Source organism: Anopheles maculipalpis, chromosome X (genome assembly GCF_943734695.1).
Source record: "Anopheles maculipalpis chromosome X, idAnoMacuDA_375_x, whole genome shotgun sequence".
Taxonomy (NCBI): Eukaryota; Metazoa; Arthropoda; class Insecta; order Diptera; family Culicidae; genus Anopheles; species Anopheles maculipalpis.
Window position 1 is genome coordinate 1,356,763 of NC_064870.1, and position 15,713 is coordinate 1,372,475.

Below are 15,713 nucleotides of genomic sequence, written 5' to 3' on the forward strand. Positions count from 1 at the left end.
AGTGTGTGAAGCCAAATTACACCGCGTGTACTAAGAAAATCGATAACTAGCATGTACTTAAGGGCTCACACGTATACCAGCACGAGTCACGCCATGCGCGAGTGTGTGTGTAAAATTGTTTTTTTGTCCTTCTGTTTTGTAAATTGTTTTCCTACAGGCAGCTAATACTTCTGGTGGTTCCGTCTAGCCCCTTTCACAATAGTCAACCTTTCACTCGCAAATGGCGTTTGTGGGCGACACATTCTCGTCGCTTTTTTTTTGTGTTCGGTAGTGTTGGAATGCAGCGCAACAGATATTCGGCGTATAAGGATGAATATGCAAGCCTCAGATGAATAGGACGCATTTGAGTTTTTCTTTGTTCGATTTGAAAAAAAAACTGTTTTAGTAAAAAGGGTAGAATTCATATTTTTTCACCTTAAACTACTTTCAACCCCATTACTTCCGATAAAGGTTCTGATGAAATTTTTCTTTGTAATGTGTGTTTTAGCTCTTCAACTCTATCCTGCAACACTAACCGTAATCTCCGTTCGGTGTGACTAAGCCTAGCAAGATGTCTTGGATCTATCGCTCATCAGTGTCCGAAGATGAAGAAAGAGACGAGTAAGTAATATCCAGCACCCGTACGAAGGTTTGCGAAATTCCACAGAAAATGGTTAATATCTTCAACCCCGCTTCCACGCAACAGCAGAGGGGCTTGGCTGCTTACATAACAAGCCCTTATGCGACCACTAAAGGGGGTTCATTCAAGTTAAGTCCCTTTGTTTGTCGCTTTGCTTCCCTTCTTCATTAATGGTTGATTAATCTGTACCCCCGTTGAATGCTTTGATGCGTTCCTAATTCAAGCAACAAGCAATTTCGTACTGATTAAAAGGTAATTAAAGTAGCACATTAGAGCATGTGTTTTGTGTGTGTTAAGGCACACATTCTTCGTGCTTTCCAACAACCGCTAATAGTTTCTTATCATGCCTAGGGTGTGCTTATTTACTTTTGAACGGACTGGAACTTCCAGTGTTTTGTTTTAGCAATTATTTAAACACCGATCGGCAATAAATCAATATATTTTATGTATACAAAATATTGATTTGTGAAGATATGATAGAAACACGTTATGGCGCGCGCTAAATCTTAGCCTGGAAGGACTTTTGAAAATGTACAGTGAGGCAGACGGGTAATAGAACACGTACGATTGTGTTCATTATAGTAGTTCATCAATCGTTTTTGAATTTCAAAAGAATGTTTTCGTATGTGGTTAAAAAACTATGGCAGTACTTAATAATATTTTCAATATTTTTGTTGCAGAAATTCAGGATGAAACTGCTTGATCTGATGTCCATTTTGTTCCACCCAAAGCTTTTCTTAAGAAGCATTAGAATAATTTTCTTTCGATAAATATTCTTTGGGAGTGTGGTTTGAAGGCATTTTTAGTTATAAATAATTTCATTTTAAAAAATCAGGCAACGAAAACCGTCAATGTGGGCTCACAGCAAGGCCGAGATCGTACATGACAACTAATCTTCTGCCAAATTTCTCGGCCCATCTGTGGGCCTTCTAACGCCAATTGACTTCAGCTGCTATTGAGCAGAGCCGAGGTGGTTGCTTGCGCTGTAAGTTTTATCTCTTTTGCACCAAATAACGATCGTCTTGTTCAGTGGGTAAGATGCAACAGCGCGCTTGCTCTCTTGGACAGCGAATCGACAGCTGTCATGCGGCGTTGAGCGTGTGACAGCTAGCTTTAAAGCTCCAGAACCAGTTTCACAAACGGAAAGAGGCCATCTGGCACCCGCGGGGACGAGTTCGGGCGTCCGACATCGTACACGGCACGCTGTATTTGTTTACATACAAGTGTCAACCGTCTGGTGAGCGGTATCAAGGGTATCAAACTAAAACTATCGATTAAGCCTAACCGAGGTGGGTCAGTCACGCTTCGTCGCTGTGCTTAGAGTAGCGCGTATTGTCGGGGTTTTTTGCTACTTAAAAGGGGGTGTCCGGTGCATGCCTATCACCAGTTCTGCCGCATTGCTGAACCTAACCACAGCCACCGTGTGTGTACACAAATCCCGAATGTGCATTCTCCTCTAGACGCAAGACGGGGCGCTCTCGGTATCGTTTGGTTGGCTTGGAGTAACAAAAAAAAGAAGGTGTTTTGATTAAAAAAGTTGCACTGCCGCCCGTGCGGGCGCTGTGATAAAACGGCGTGTGTGCGTGTGTGAATTGTAACAAAGCTAGCAGGTGCAGTGTAATAGAAGCCCGCCGTTGGTAGTAAGAAAAATCTGTCGAAAGTCGTGCCGAGATTTGGCTAACGTTTTAAACCGACAGAAGCTAGAATGCCTTGCGAAACGTGCGTTTCGCCGTAGCACAACGACGGCGTGGTGCGTCAGCTAGGCAAGGAAGGCGAGAGCAAAACCACAGAGGAGCAAAAAAGACAGGACGAGATGCCGCATGTTGTGATGATAGCCGTAATACGTGTCTAGTCGGTAGCAAAACACGCCACAAGCGTTTCTGTGCCGCCCCAGGCCTGTAAAACCGGTGTTGCGTATATTTGAACAAATGTCTAACCACGCGGCTAGTTTCGGCAGATTATCGATTTTGGCTTTTATTCGCGGGTAGCTCACGCTAGTGCCATGCTTGAGACAAAGGCGAACCCTTGTGCTTGAAAAAGGCTCGGTTGGAACTAGCTCCGCTAACGTGTAGGATAATTAGCACCACTCAACGTGGAGCTTGGCTTCTATCGAATAGGAGAATTTATTCACAGCCAATGTTTGCTTTTGTTTTTCTACAAATTTTTGCTATAAAATGGCTCATTAGAAGAAAATTAAGTTTGTGAACAACTGAGTTGTTTTATGCAAAGTCTTGAATGAAACCCTTCATAGAGGATATTTAAATTCAAATATCAAGGTTTGCTGGAACAGTGAACGTCATTTAAAATCGAACAAGCTAGGCTTTGTAAGAACCGATAGAGAAACTTTATATTGTAAAGTAATTCTTCTTCTTCTGCTTGGCTTAACACGACTTGCTAAGGTCACGCAGACTTACTAGATCAATGGCTTTTACTAGAATTCACTAAGGATGGACGGTCCGGGTGGGATTTGAACCACTGTCCTGCCGTATGAAAACCAGCGTTGTTGTCGCATACCACCGGGCGCCAACACAAGCTCCTAGCCCAACGAAACAGTTACCAGTGCGCGGCGGGAGCGTTCGAAAAGCACGTTTAATTTATTTGATGGAAAATCCGTTTGATTTTGTTCCCAAACAGGAAATTTCGGTCCATAGTTTTGAAACTAAAATGGCTCACCAGGGAGACCAAATGCGCGAAAAGGAAAATAATTTAAACGCGAAGCGTGACAAAAATGATACCGACCGTGGTACGGAGATTGATGAAGATAATCCCGAGATGGCACGTTTGACCAGGTAATTATTCCAATGGTGGCGACGAAAAAAAAAGAAAAGAAAAAAAAGGTAGCCAGCAATCGATCATCCAATCAACCGAGCAAAAAGGGGATCAATCAATCAATCAATCAATGCGTGTCGTACAAGCGACAGCCATTTGCATCGGGAACCCTCTCAAAAGGAGTTTGTCATCACGCATAATATCAACAATTTTCTGATAAAAAAAAAAAACTCATCTTGTTTAAAGTTACGAACGGCTTACTGATCTGTCGCTTCAATGTTTTCAATGCTCTTTTCCAGATACAACGATGGCTCGGTGAAGCTGCGGAATCCTAACATCGAACTCATGGATCAGGACATCCTGTACCATTTAGCGCTAGGGAGCGGGAGCCACGATCTGCATGAAATGTTTGGCGATGTGAAGGTTGGTACCTTGCCAATGTTCTCCCGTAGCTTGTGTGGCACAATCTCTTAGATTTTACTTCAAACTCTACCCATTTCCGCTCAGTTTGTCTGCATGGGTGGAACACCGAAGCGCATGGAAACGTTTGCCCACTTCATTATGGAAGAAATCGGCTACAAACTTCCGGCCGGTACGCAGCTGCAGGATATTAGTGCATTTTCCTACCGTTACTCAATGTACAAGGTAGGTGTTCGGGGCTCGCGCAAATGACGCATCGGTGTGATTGACCGTATGTTGATTTGCTTCTAGGTTGGGCCTGTGCTGTCTATCAGCCATGGTATGGGCGTACCGTCGGTTGGTATCCTGCTGCACGAGCTGATCAAGCTGATGTACCACGCCAAGGTAAAGGATCCGATCTTTGTGCGAATTGGTACGTGCGGTGGTATCGGTGTGGAAGGTGGCACCGTCGTCATTACGGAAGATGCGTATGATGGTTTACTCCGCAACAGCTATGAGCTGGTAAGTATTTACATCTAGCAGAGATATTTTGCTATCTGTTCTGCTCGTTATTAGTCATGCTAATACCAGATTTAAATGAACAGTAGATATTCTGGTATATTCTCTTGTCCAGAGTAGCCAATTTGATTCCTAATGCTAATTAGAAAATCGTCGACACGCTCTTTACATGCGTCGGATGAGATACACTCTGATCTTTAAGCCCAGAATGTGTGATCCAGCTCTGGTCGGTAGTGGTGACATCATTAAAACCGATTTGAAATCTTTATTATATTATATTTGAGCCTTATTTTTTCCGATCGGCTGTCTGAATCGTGATTGAAGCAGCAATATGTTTCTATAGAAGAACTTAATAACTTAGAACAAAACCGCTAAAATATAAAATGTTTCACTCCACATACATACACTGCACATAGCATTGAAGAACCGCTTCACGGTCACGTCTGCTACGTCTAAATTGATAATTGCTAACTAACTCAATTGTTTACCCTTAGTCAATGAGTCAGTCCTTGGATTTTCCAATATTTGAACTAACAGCTGTGAGATAAGCTAATCATTTAATATAAATAAGAGAGCCTCATTGCACTCCAGTCTGGGCGTTCTACATACATGAGAGTACGTGCGCTACGTGATGCAAATAATTTATTGGTCATTCTTGGTCGGTATGACGAAGGAATGATGAGTAACAAATACGAGACAGTAGCGTTTACAACAACAAGTTCGATAGCTAAAGGTTCAATACTATTTCGGTTTTAGCTTAGCAGTGACGTACATTTTTTTGAGATCTAATAATGTTTTATCCTAACACTGGATTCCAAACTATTCCATTCAACTTGACAGGCGCTGTTTATCTGCAGACACTTTGTACTTATTAATAGACCAATCTCCATTACCGACTGTTGTCGTGTTGTATCGAAATTGTTGATCGATACAAATTAAACATGTTGCGATGGAGATAACTATGGAGATATAGATAGCGGCCCTATAAAATGAAAAGAGACTTCTTACTCTCCTTGTTTTGCATTACAATCTCAGACGGTCCTGCTCTTCCAAGGGATTTTTGGCCTTTTTTATAATTACAACTTTTTTCATGTCAACATTTTTACTAACATTTCCCGAACTGTCACCCTTCACTTCGCGTGTAGGCTATTCTTGGCAAAATAGTCCACCGTCCGGCAATTTTGGATAAACGGCTAGTGCGGGAGCTGAAGTCACTTGCCACGCACGATGATCCCTACGAAACAATTACCGGCAAAACGATGTGCACCTACGATTTCTACGAAGGTACTCTTGAACGAACAGCTAAAGCGAAAAGATCCCCCAAAACTAAATGCCCGTTTTCTTCCAATCTTTTCAGGCCAGGGCAGGTTAGATGGTGCATTCTGTGAATTTACGGAAACGGACAAAATGGCGTATCTGGAGAAATTGCGCGATTTCGGTGTGGTAAACATCGAGATGGAGTGTACCATATTTGCGGCGCTCACGCATTACGCCGGCATCAAGGCGGCAATCATATGCGTAACGCTGCTGGACAGACTGAAGGGCGACCAGGTGATGGCACCGAAGGAGGTGATGAACGAATGGCAACAACGACCACAGATTTTAGTGTCCCGATTAATTAAGAAGCACCTCGCGCAGATGGGCCACCTAAAGTCGCTTGCCTCGACACCGTCGTCCATTAAATCGCCGCGTCGGTTTAAGCTGGTGCAGCAGGAATCGGAAGCGCACGAGTAAATATGGCCTCCACCCGCCCTCACCTCCCCCTTCCTGCCGTCACTCTGCCCACACACGTTTGTGTTTTACATTTACATCTAGATATTTCAATAACCGTGCATCTATTAGTGCATATCCGTAACATTAACGCGTTAAAAGACAAATAAATTTAGCAACATAAACAATGTCCTAACAACAACAACAACAAAGCATAGCAAACGCATAATAAGCGGAAGGAGGCAAAAAGCAAATAGCAAGAAGAAAAAAGGACACATACATAAACAGATTCAAAAAGCATTAATAATATGGTGACAGTGCCTGCGTATGATAAGGGTACCCACCCTTACTAGTACGGTCGCTACTGCGAAAGCAAATAATTTACCAGTGCTGTTAAATAGACTATTAGCATTCATGTTTCGATTCACGCGCATGCTTTCCACTTTAGATTGAACAGTATAGATGTATGGCTTGTGTATAGAGTTGCGTTAGACACACCTGGTACACTTAAATAGTAATGCAGCACACCATAGCCTAACGTTAAGAGGGTACTAAAAACAACGCTGCCGTAAAATGCCGTGTCATGTGTAAAACAGTTATTGCATCTAATGCATATTGAAACGTTTGATATTCCAATATAATTATACCATAATACTAAACCTTCTTAAAACTAAACGTTGTGAAGCATTACATTTTAGTGCTTAATGTCATACCCATCATCATCAGCATCGTCATCAGTTTTGCCGTACCTTGAACCCATTCTCCCCCATCCAAAAACGGATGGTGCCATTCGAAAGTTCGAAAGTTGTATAAAAGCAAATACTCTGTGTACAGGTGATATTTATCTCCCATCTGCGCGTTTACTCTTCTTTCCTCGCAAAGCTGGCGAGCGTAAGTGTTAAGCCTAAGTTGCATGCTTTGTTTAATATTGTGTGTGTGTGTTTTCCAAACAACCCGAACATATATGCAGCATTCAAAATAAACACGTTGATCACGACATCATGAAATCACATAAAAAATTTGAGGCCATCTTCATTAAACGATTCTTGTAAACAAAAAACAAAATCCTCAATGCAACGTTTGCATATCGATTGTAAGAGAGAGAGAGAGAGAGAGAGAGAGAGAGAGAGAGAGAGAGAGAGAAAGAGAGGGGGGGGCTGGTTTTCGGTGATGCAAAACAGTATGCAACTGAATATGCTAAAATATGTACTAGTACAGATGTACAACTTTACAGCCACTACATCAATCTCGTACAGTGGGAAAGGCAATATAGAATAGTGTAAGGATGCTATACACATTCACGGAACAACGGAACGAATATCCTCAAACAATTACATGACCATCTACTTACAAACAAACGTTAAAAAAAATCGAATCGTTAAGCTGTGTGAAAGAAAGGGAATCGGTTTTGTTATGTTTAAATGTCGTGTACCAGACGCGACGATGGCGAATAGAACAATAAAAATACGCGCTCGAATTACATTACATTAAAAACAAATAGTAATGTTTGCAACTTCGTTTCTTTTCTGTTATGGGTCTGTTTCAATTACGGACTAAAAAAATATTTCTTTATGTAAAAGCTGATAGAACTTTAAAGATAGAAGTTTTAAATTCTAGTTGATAGATGGTTTTTGAAATTTACAATGAAATATTTCATTTGCATTTGAAACGAAATATTTCATCAGCTTTCAAATGCGTGCGCGCACATCCAACATTGATGAAACCGAATAAAGTGAACGTCTTAAATGTTAAAAAAAAAATACAATACAATTCTGCAGCACGTTAAATGTACAAGTAAACAAGATATAACAAAATATTTATAATCAGCTTACATTCTGTGTTGTAATGCTTGTGTATGTGGGAGGTTTGTAGCCGGCATCCATCTTGATTTGTGCGGTATTGTGAAAGCATTGTACGTTCGAATGACACTTACATCACCTCTACCTTTGCACCCTGTCGTATAAACAAGGATGCGCTTGCATGGGTGTGTGAGGTGTTTGTTAGTTTGCGAATGTTTGTGTGTGTGTGTGTGTGTGTTATTGAGTCAAACGCTGTGTGGCATCATATTTATCGATGGTGAAAATATTCGGTAGCCAAAAATAAGAACAGTGCTTTGCTAAATGCAAATTATTGCAAGGATTTCATATTGTAACTGGTATTTCTACTTAAGAAAACGGTGCATGGTGAGTGAGATAGTGCATTCCAACAATCAGTGCCATCGTCAGCAGCAATATGAAACTGGGAGTGATTTTTTTATCGAAACGAAAGTAAGGGCGTTTTGGGGCTAATTTTTAATTGACGCTTCTGTACGGATTTTTGTGTTGGCCAAGTTAAAATAACACACGATCGTAAGTAGACTCAACAAGCTTGCTGGAAGGGAGGTTGAAACCAAATCCCACTAATTGCTTTGTCACGTTCCAGCAATCATGTCACAGGAGTACGCACAGCATGTGCTGAAGGTGGCCGTGGCCCAAATATGCCGCACCATCGGATGGCACTCAACCCACGCCTCGACGATGGATCTGCTGATCGATGTCACGCAGCATTTCCTGCGCGAAATATCGCGCACCATGCACCGGTACTGTGAGCTGTACAATCGTACCGAGGCGAATCTGGACGATCTGGCACTCGCGTACAAAGAGATCGGCATCAATCTGGACGAGCTGATGGAGTACGTACAGTTTGTCGATCCGATCCCACTGCCGCTGGAAGTACCTCGATTCCCGCTGCCGAAGGAGTCAAACCTAAACTTCCTGAAGCCGGGCAGCCGCGAAGTGCTAACGCGTCCGGTACACATACCGGAATACATGCCACCGCTGATGCTGGAAGCGGAAGAGGATGGTAGTACCGAGAGGTCCGAGAACGAGAGCGAGAAGCGAAGCTTCCTGAACAATGCTGCGTTAGCGATCGCGGCAACGGTGGCTGCTACGATGTCATCGGAAGCTAGAGCACTGACCGATCGAGGTGAAGATGAGAGTGGAATGTCAAGCGACGCCAAGGGAGGGCCGGAGACTACAGGTGTGGAAGAGGTGCCCAGCACAGGGGAGGGTGTAGATGATGGTTCTGGCTTACCACACGTCGTTATAAACGAGGAAGTGGAAATACCGATGCAAACGATCGAGCTGAAGGAACCATCGGCTAGCGGTGGTGATGAAGAATCCGCTGCCTCCGTCTCCAAACGGCCCGAGATTGCTGTTGTGAAGGATAAACCAACCCAACCGGACGAAACGTCGACGCCGGTAGGTACCAAACCAGTCCTCACAGCGGAAGAGGGTCGTCCAACGCGCGAAATTAGTAGCGTCATCATGACCACGTCGGGCTTCATTTCACCGGCACGCGAAGGCAAGCTACCGGAATCGCGCATACCGATCATCCCGGAAGAACGTCCAATACAACAACCGTCACCGGTGGTGCCCACTGTATCACCGACGCTCACCACCGCCAGCCACTTGCCGACAGGAACCGCCTTACCGTCTGTTCCAGCCAGTGTTCCATCACTTGCCGGCGCGGGTCCCGTATCATCGGTGGCACTATTAGCATCAGCGGCCGGAGGCTACTTCCCTAAGCCAACGACATCTGACGGTATAGCGGGCGGCATTGCTGGGCTTCCGGCAGCCGTAGGTGCGACGGGTACTGCTACTAGTGGCGTACCGTCCGATACAACTTCACCCCTGGTGCCGCCAATGAAGCCACCGGGTGGAGAGAAACCGATCAAAAAGGTAAAAAAGAAACCAACCGATCGGGAGAAGAAGAAGACGAATACTTCGAAGAAACCGGACAAGCAACACGCACCGGGCGAAAAGGGTACAGCAACAATGGCGAAACTATCGGTACCGTTGGACGTTCCTTTTGGGGCGATGATAACAAAGGAGCAAACCGATTTCACTACACCATTACCACCAGTACCAGACGCACTTGCTACCGGAAGACTTCCAGAAAATCTAGCTGGCTTGAGCAATCCGTTCGTTAAAAATGGTAACCTAGGAATGGAAGCGAATGAAGCTACCAAACCGATCGACAGTAGTTTACAACCTGGCGGTGTCGGGTTGAATGTACCGCCGAACCTTTCCACCGGCAAACCATCCAAACCCGCCAAGGTAAAGAATCCGAAGGAAAAACCAGTTAAGAAGCGCAAATCAGCAACACCGAAACCTCGACCAGTCCCAGCACCCGGGGAAATGGTGATCGATGATCCGGCGCTCCTGAACAGACCACCGTTGCCGTTGCAAAATTTTCTCCCATTCCCCAAACTGCCGAAACCGAAAAAGGCACCAAAAGCATCGAAAAAAGCGGCCGCCCAACGTATGCAGTTTGATGCGGAACAACCACCACCGCTCATTCCTGGTCCGCTTGGGCTCGGTTCGGCATCGTTTAGCGGCCCGATCAAATCCAGCATTTCCATGTCAGATTCTGGCTACTACGGGCTTTCGCCCAGCAGTAGTACCGGTGGCATTGGGCCGTCCACAACGGCAGGCATATTGGTGCCACTGAAAAAGCCCCCGTTGATGGGTCCGTTCAAGCAGGAAGACGCGTCTGAATCCCAACAACCGTTCATCGATCAAGCGACACAGCTTAATATGTTGCAGAAGATGCATCCGAGTTTGGAAATAACGGCATCGCCGAGTTTCTCCTCCTCGCAGGAGGACGTGGAAAAACCGCTCACACCGGGTCGGATGCTATTTGAGGGAGGCCGAGGCATGAAACCGGACACGACCACGAGCGAACGGGATGTGATTGTAATCGATGACGATAAATCGCCACCGCACGTGTCCGCCGTATCGTCCACCATGATGACACCACCCACCACGAAGAAACAGCGCAAACAGCTGGCACACAGCAACGTTAATACACCGCCCGGGATGGGTTTTCAGGGAGTGACGGTGCCGTACGCAGCTGGGCCGGATGGTGAGTTTCGTCCTGACGAAACGAGCCATTATTCGCCCCTGTCGTACGGTATTCCGAAAACTCCCGATATCCGGCTGCAGTCTTCGTCCGCGTCGTCGACAACTTCCACTTGGTTGCCAGCAACGCCGAAAAAAGCAGCCGTTACCGGAAATCTGTTTTCCGAGCTTGCCTCCAAAACACCGGATGAAGCAGCGAGGCTTACGCTGCCTGGTGGCACCGGTGCTGGTGGTGCTGGTGCTTCTGGTGAGGGTGGCAAGAAGCCAAAGCGACCGAAACAGAAACCGAAACCCGATTCAAAGGCGATGGCGAAACTGGCGGAAGCGAACAAAAAGCTGGACGAAGCGGTTGCAGCTGTACAGAAGTTTGGCAACCCGATACCCGGCAGTGGCCACCCGAATCCATTCTCGCTATATCCGGGCTCGCTGAATCCGTTCGCGCCCGATGCGAGCATGTACAGCAAGTATCTTAACCAGTCGCTGCAAACGGTTCCCGGGCTGCGAAATCCGATGCCATTCGGTATGTTTCCGCTACCGTCCGGTCCGGGTTTGATACCGGACAATCCACTTTTCCCTCGGTTGCCACCGACGTACCCAGGTCAACCGCGAGGCCCCGGTGGCTTTCAGCTGCCTCCGAACCCGTTCGGACTGCCGGGCATTAACCCGATGAATCTGCTCCGCATGCCAGGGCTTGCGAATAGAATGCCGGGTGGACCTGGAGGCAGCCAGCGCGACTTCCTGGACGAGCCGTTAGATCCGGAAACGAAACTGGCCCAAACGCCACTGGATCTGCAAAAGTCGACCTGCAACGTGGCACCGCTCGTGCCGCCATCGCTGTTTCAAAGTGCGACCGAAGGTATGGCGCTGGGAAGTACGAACGACCTGCTCAATTTGTCCGTCAGCAAATCGACGACCACTGCGTCCCCTAGTAAGGATACGGTCACAACCACACAAACAACGTCCACCAGCAAAAAGGAACCACCGGTGGCGGCCTCAGTTGCTGCCAGTGGTGCTGGTGTTGGTGGTAGCATTTTCAGCACGACCGGCGTAACATCGACCGTGAAAGATTCGTACAAGGAGGACCAAGTCGTAATACTGCCGGCAGCCAGCGTGCTGCCCGGTGCTAGTCCCCCGCAACGGTCCAGCATGTTGGTGGTGGACGTGGAAGATTCCGACGACGGTAGCCAATCGACAGTCGGCGGTAAGAGCAAGGACGGTAAGCGCAAGCAGAAAGAGCACAAAAAGGATCGCAAGCTTAAGGATGGCAAGATAAAAAAGAAGAAGGATAAAAAGGATAAGAGCAAGAGTAAGGATCGTGAGCGGGAGCAACAGCTGAAGGAACTGACGGCCGGTACGGCGACGTCGCCCGGCGTGATGACGATGGGCATGATCGGTGCAGAGGAAGCACTGATGGAGCAACTACGCAAGGAGCGTAAGGAGAAGAAGGAAAAGCGCAAGGAAAAGATAAAGAAGGAGAAGCGCAAGGAGAAGGAGCGTGGCATGGTTGCGACTGGAAGCGGCGCTGGGGTCGGCCAGATATCGTCCTCGTCTGTCGGATCAACTGGTGCCGGTCAACCGTCCGGTGACATTGTGCCAAAGCTGATGCTTAAAATCGGTGGTTCCAATGCCACACAATCGCCTCGTTCGGAAACGCCCGACCAGCAGCTGTTCGGTGCATCTGCTGCGGCCGCCATGAGCGATCCGAAGCGAGACGTTTCCCCGGAACTGGCGCGTATTTCGGCCCTGGTAACACGCCCACCGAAGCTGAAAGCCGTGGGAAGTGGTTCGGCTGCCGGTAGCAGCAAGAGCAAGAAAGACGAGGCTGGTAAAAATGTGCCCCCGATGGGCTCACCGCTGTCAGGGCTGGCCGGTACAGAGCCATCCAAACCGCACCATGGCTTGGACGGTGACGATACGTTCGGTGCTGGGAAGCAATCGGGTAAAGCGAACCTTCCTGCGACTAGTGCAGTTAGCAGTAGCACATCCGGGTACGCACAGTACACGAACTATGCCACAACCGATGATAGTCCGACCGGGGCCGGTAGTTCCACCAGCCGGGGTTCGAAGGTAGCCCGGCTGGCGGATAGTGCAGCAGACTCGACGGTGAAACCGTTTGCCGGCGGCGAATCGTCCAAAAAGGCAACGAAGGAATCGTCCAAGGGATCGAAATCGGTACACCATCACCACCATCATCATGCGAGCCAGGTGGACACGTACACCACCACGCCCGCCCATATGACGGATGTGGACGGCAATACGGTGTGGATTTGTCCGGCGTGCGGCCGGGTGGATGACGGTACACCGATGATTGGGTGTGATGGGTGCGATGCCTGGTATCATTGGGTGTGCGTCGGTATACAGGTACCGCCGGAGGACAATGAAGACTGGTACTGTCGGGTTTGCATTGCCAAGAAGCAGGACTCGCACGCGGACGAGAAGCAGCGCAAGCGCAAGAAGAAGGACAAGAAGACGTCGAAGGATTAAGTCGTAAGTATGATTTTTTTTTTTACTTTTTGTCCATAGCTATGATTTTCAACGGTTCTGGATTTATAGCGCAACGTAGTAATGGGTGATTTTAAAATTTTGATACACACTGCACATAACACAGCTGAAGTACTCTTGATGAATATTTTTGTCTCTTAAAACTGAAAAAAACTTTTATGTGAACATAATAGCATCCAATAAGGGATTAGTATACTCAAGTGGCCTCGGGATGGATGCCGAGTGATAGCAGCGCTGCTCCTAAAAACAGGACCGAATATGGAATCAAATGCGGATCATTCCTCAGTAGGAGGGATTCATCATGATCTTACAGGTCGTGCTCTGGCTAAAAAAGTTATTGCTTTGGTTCACTTTAGGCAACTCCTTTCCCCGGTACATCAGACCTAAAGCAGATCTGGTACCTCCGACGGCATCCTGCTGATAGCCGTTTAACATTGGAGTTAAATTTTTGGACCTAGAAGAAAACGTGTTAAATACCTTGAATATGCGATAAATTTTCGGGAATCGAAGTATTTTAACCTAAAGATATCTGCCACTGTTCAAACACAATGCAGTTAAATATGAATATTTTGAAGTAAAATAATCCTAACATAGCCTTACAGTAAATAGTCCGAATCTAATTTCTTACTTTCTTTTCTTTTTCTACAGCAAACGCATGTTCTCGAACGCCACAATGTCATAATGATTTGTAGAGTGAGCAAACCGTTAATCTATCAGCATGAAGTTGCGACGGTTGATGGTAATATAATTTTCCATTGTAGTAGGTCTACAGAAAAAGCAACTCGCACTCGGAAAACGTCTTGTTGCAAGTTGGATAACTAACAAAAAAGCTTGTTAAATGGACAATGGAAAAAAAATCTAATGCAACCCAAAAGCACGGTTAAACCGTGAGAAAATCCTCACAATAAACGTTAATTGTAAAGGACATTGTTGCATACCTAAAGCACATTGTTGCAAAAACTGCGATGAAAAAAACATACAAATGATTGAATCCAATTAATTCAAGGGCCAAATTCGCGACGAATTGATTGTACTATACAAGGATGTTCAAATGATCAGTGACGTTGATAGGATTTTAGGACATGATTTATTTAATTATACATATTTACATTTTAACGAATTGTGGAAAAAGATTTGATTCAGGACAATCGTTCCAGCATTAACGCAATTTTTTGTGTTTGATTAGTCAATCATCTTTAAAACAAAAATATTCCGGCCGACGAAACAACTCTAGATAGGGTGTGTTGGATGGTAGAATGTACGAGAGGGTTGAGCTCAAATTCCTACCAATTTGGGACGCAGCGATGCCACGAGCAATAACAAAATAGTCACGGAGCTGCTTTTGTTTTTAATGTAATAAATTTTATATTTTTTAACAAGCCCATTGCCGACACAAGATAATTTGAGAGTCACATTTGAGAGTAATGAACGTGAGCGGAAGTAATTTTGTAGTGAACGCATCTGTGCCGCATCAACTGTCAAAAACGATGTGTACTTTTTCGATTGTATGTATTTTCGATTTATGTTACTTGGTCACAAAAAAAAAGCTATACTGTTATGAATGTTATTCTAAACAAAGGACTACTGTCACATTTTAAGAAGCGATTTCTAACAGAAGGAAAAGAGTAATAAAATCCATAAAAAGCGTATTGTGCAAGTCGTTGTATTCCGTTTCCTGACGATTTCTTTAAAGAAAGATTCGTAATAGGCCGATATGACATGAATTATTTATAACAATATAATTTTTAAAGTAATTTTATAATTTAATTCAATTAATATGTTTATCTATAGAAAACAACTACGTAGTATTTTATTGTTATCTCAACATTTATTGGCTTTAACTACCTCTTAAAAAATAACACTAAACACACGAACAACATACCCAACAAAAAGCAAACAGGTATGCCACATGTTTATTGCTGTTGTTCTTTATTGGTGCACAATATTCTGACACTGGTGTAGCACACTGGCAGCGAAAACGAGTGACCCTTCCAGCAGAGATACTGGGCGACACATGGCTCATATACAACATATCTTGTCCGCACTGTATATGTACTGTACGCGAACTCTTGTGCGGGAGGCCGGACCGGGTAGCACCGTTACGTTGCGACAATTTTTCCGCTACGTTGTACATTAATTTATTTGCACTCGATGACAATTATTTAAATGGTTTCGGTTTTGTTTGTACCGTAAAAAAGGATAACGCAAACGCAGAGAGGAAGGAACAAGCAGGGGAAGGTACGGGTGGGGTTTTTTTTTCTCGCTATCGTGGTCGTTATCGAAATCGATGACCA

At 45.3% G+C, this 15,713-nt stretch overlaps 3 protein-coding genes across 4 annotated transcripts in view; 2 read left to right on the plus strand and 1 right to left on the minus strand.

Annotated features, from left to right (window-relative positions):
- LOC126568277 (armadillo segment polarity protein) overlaps nucleotides 1-15,713 on the minus strand; it is a 369,973-nt gene that overhangs the window by 270,085 nt on the left and 84,175 nt on the right. The gene's annotated exons all lie outside the window — the stretch shown is intronic.
- LOC126558627 (uridine phosphorylase 1) lies at nucleotides 537-6,042 on the plus strand. 2 transcript variants are annotated; one of them, XM_050214684.1, is made up of 6 exons: nucleotides 537-600; nucleotides 3,688-3,811; nucleotides 3,896-4,033; nucleotides 4,100-4,309; nucleotides 5,452-5,590; nucleotides 5,664-6,042. In XM_050214684.1, the coding sequence occupies exons 1-6, from the start codon at nucleotides 551-553 to the stop codon at nucleotides 6,038-6,040; spliced, it is 1,038 nt and encodes a 345-aa protein (XP_050070641.1). In that variant the 5' UTR covers nucleotides 537-550; the 3' UTR covers nucleotides 6,041-6,042. The 2 variants fall into 2 exon arrangements, with proteins under 2 accessions (XP_050070641.1, XP_050070633.1); XM_050214676.1 differs by lacking the exon at nucleotides 537-600 and adding an exon at nucleotides 3,284-3,408.
- Nucleotides 8,435-13,411, plus strand: LOC126563488 (nascent polypeptide-associated complex subunit alpha, muscle-specific form). Its single transcript, XM_050220169.1, has one exon. The coding sequence runs from the start codon at nucleotides 8,443-8,445 to the stop codon at nucleotides 13,399-13,401; it is 4,959 nt and encodes a 1,652-aa protein (XP_050076126.1). The 5' UTR covers nucleotides 8,435-8,442; the 3' UTR covers nucleotides 13,402-13,411.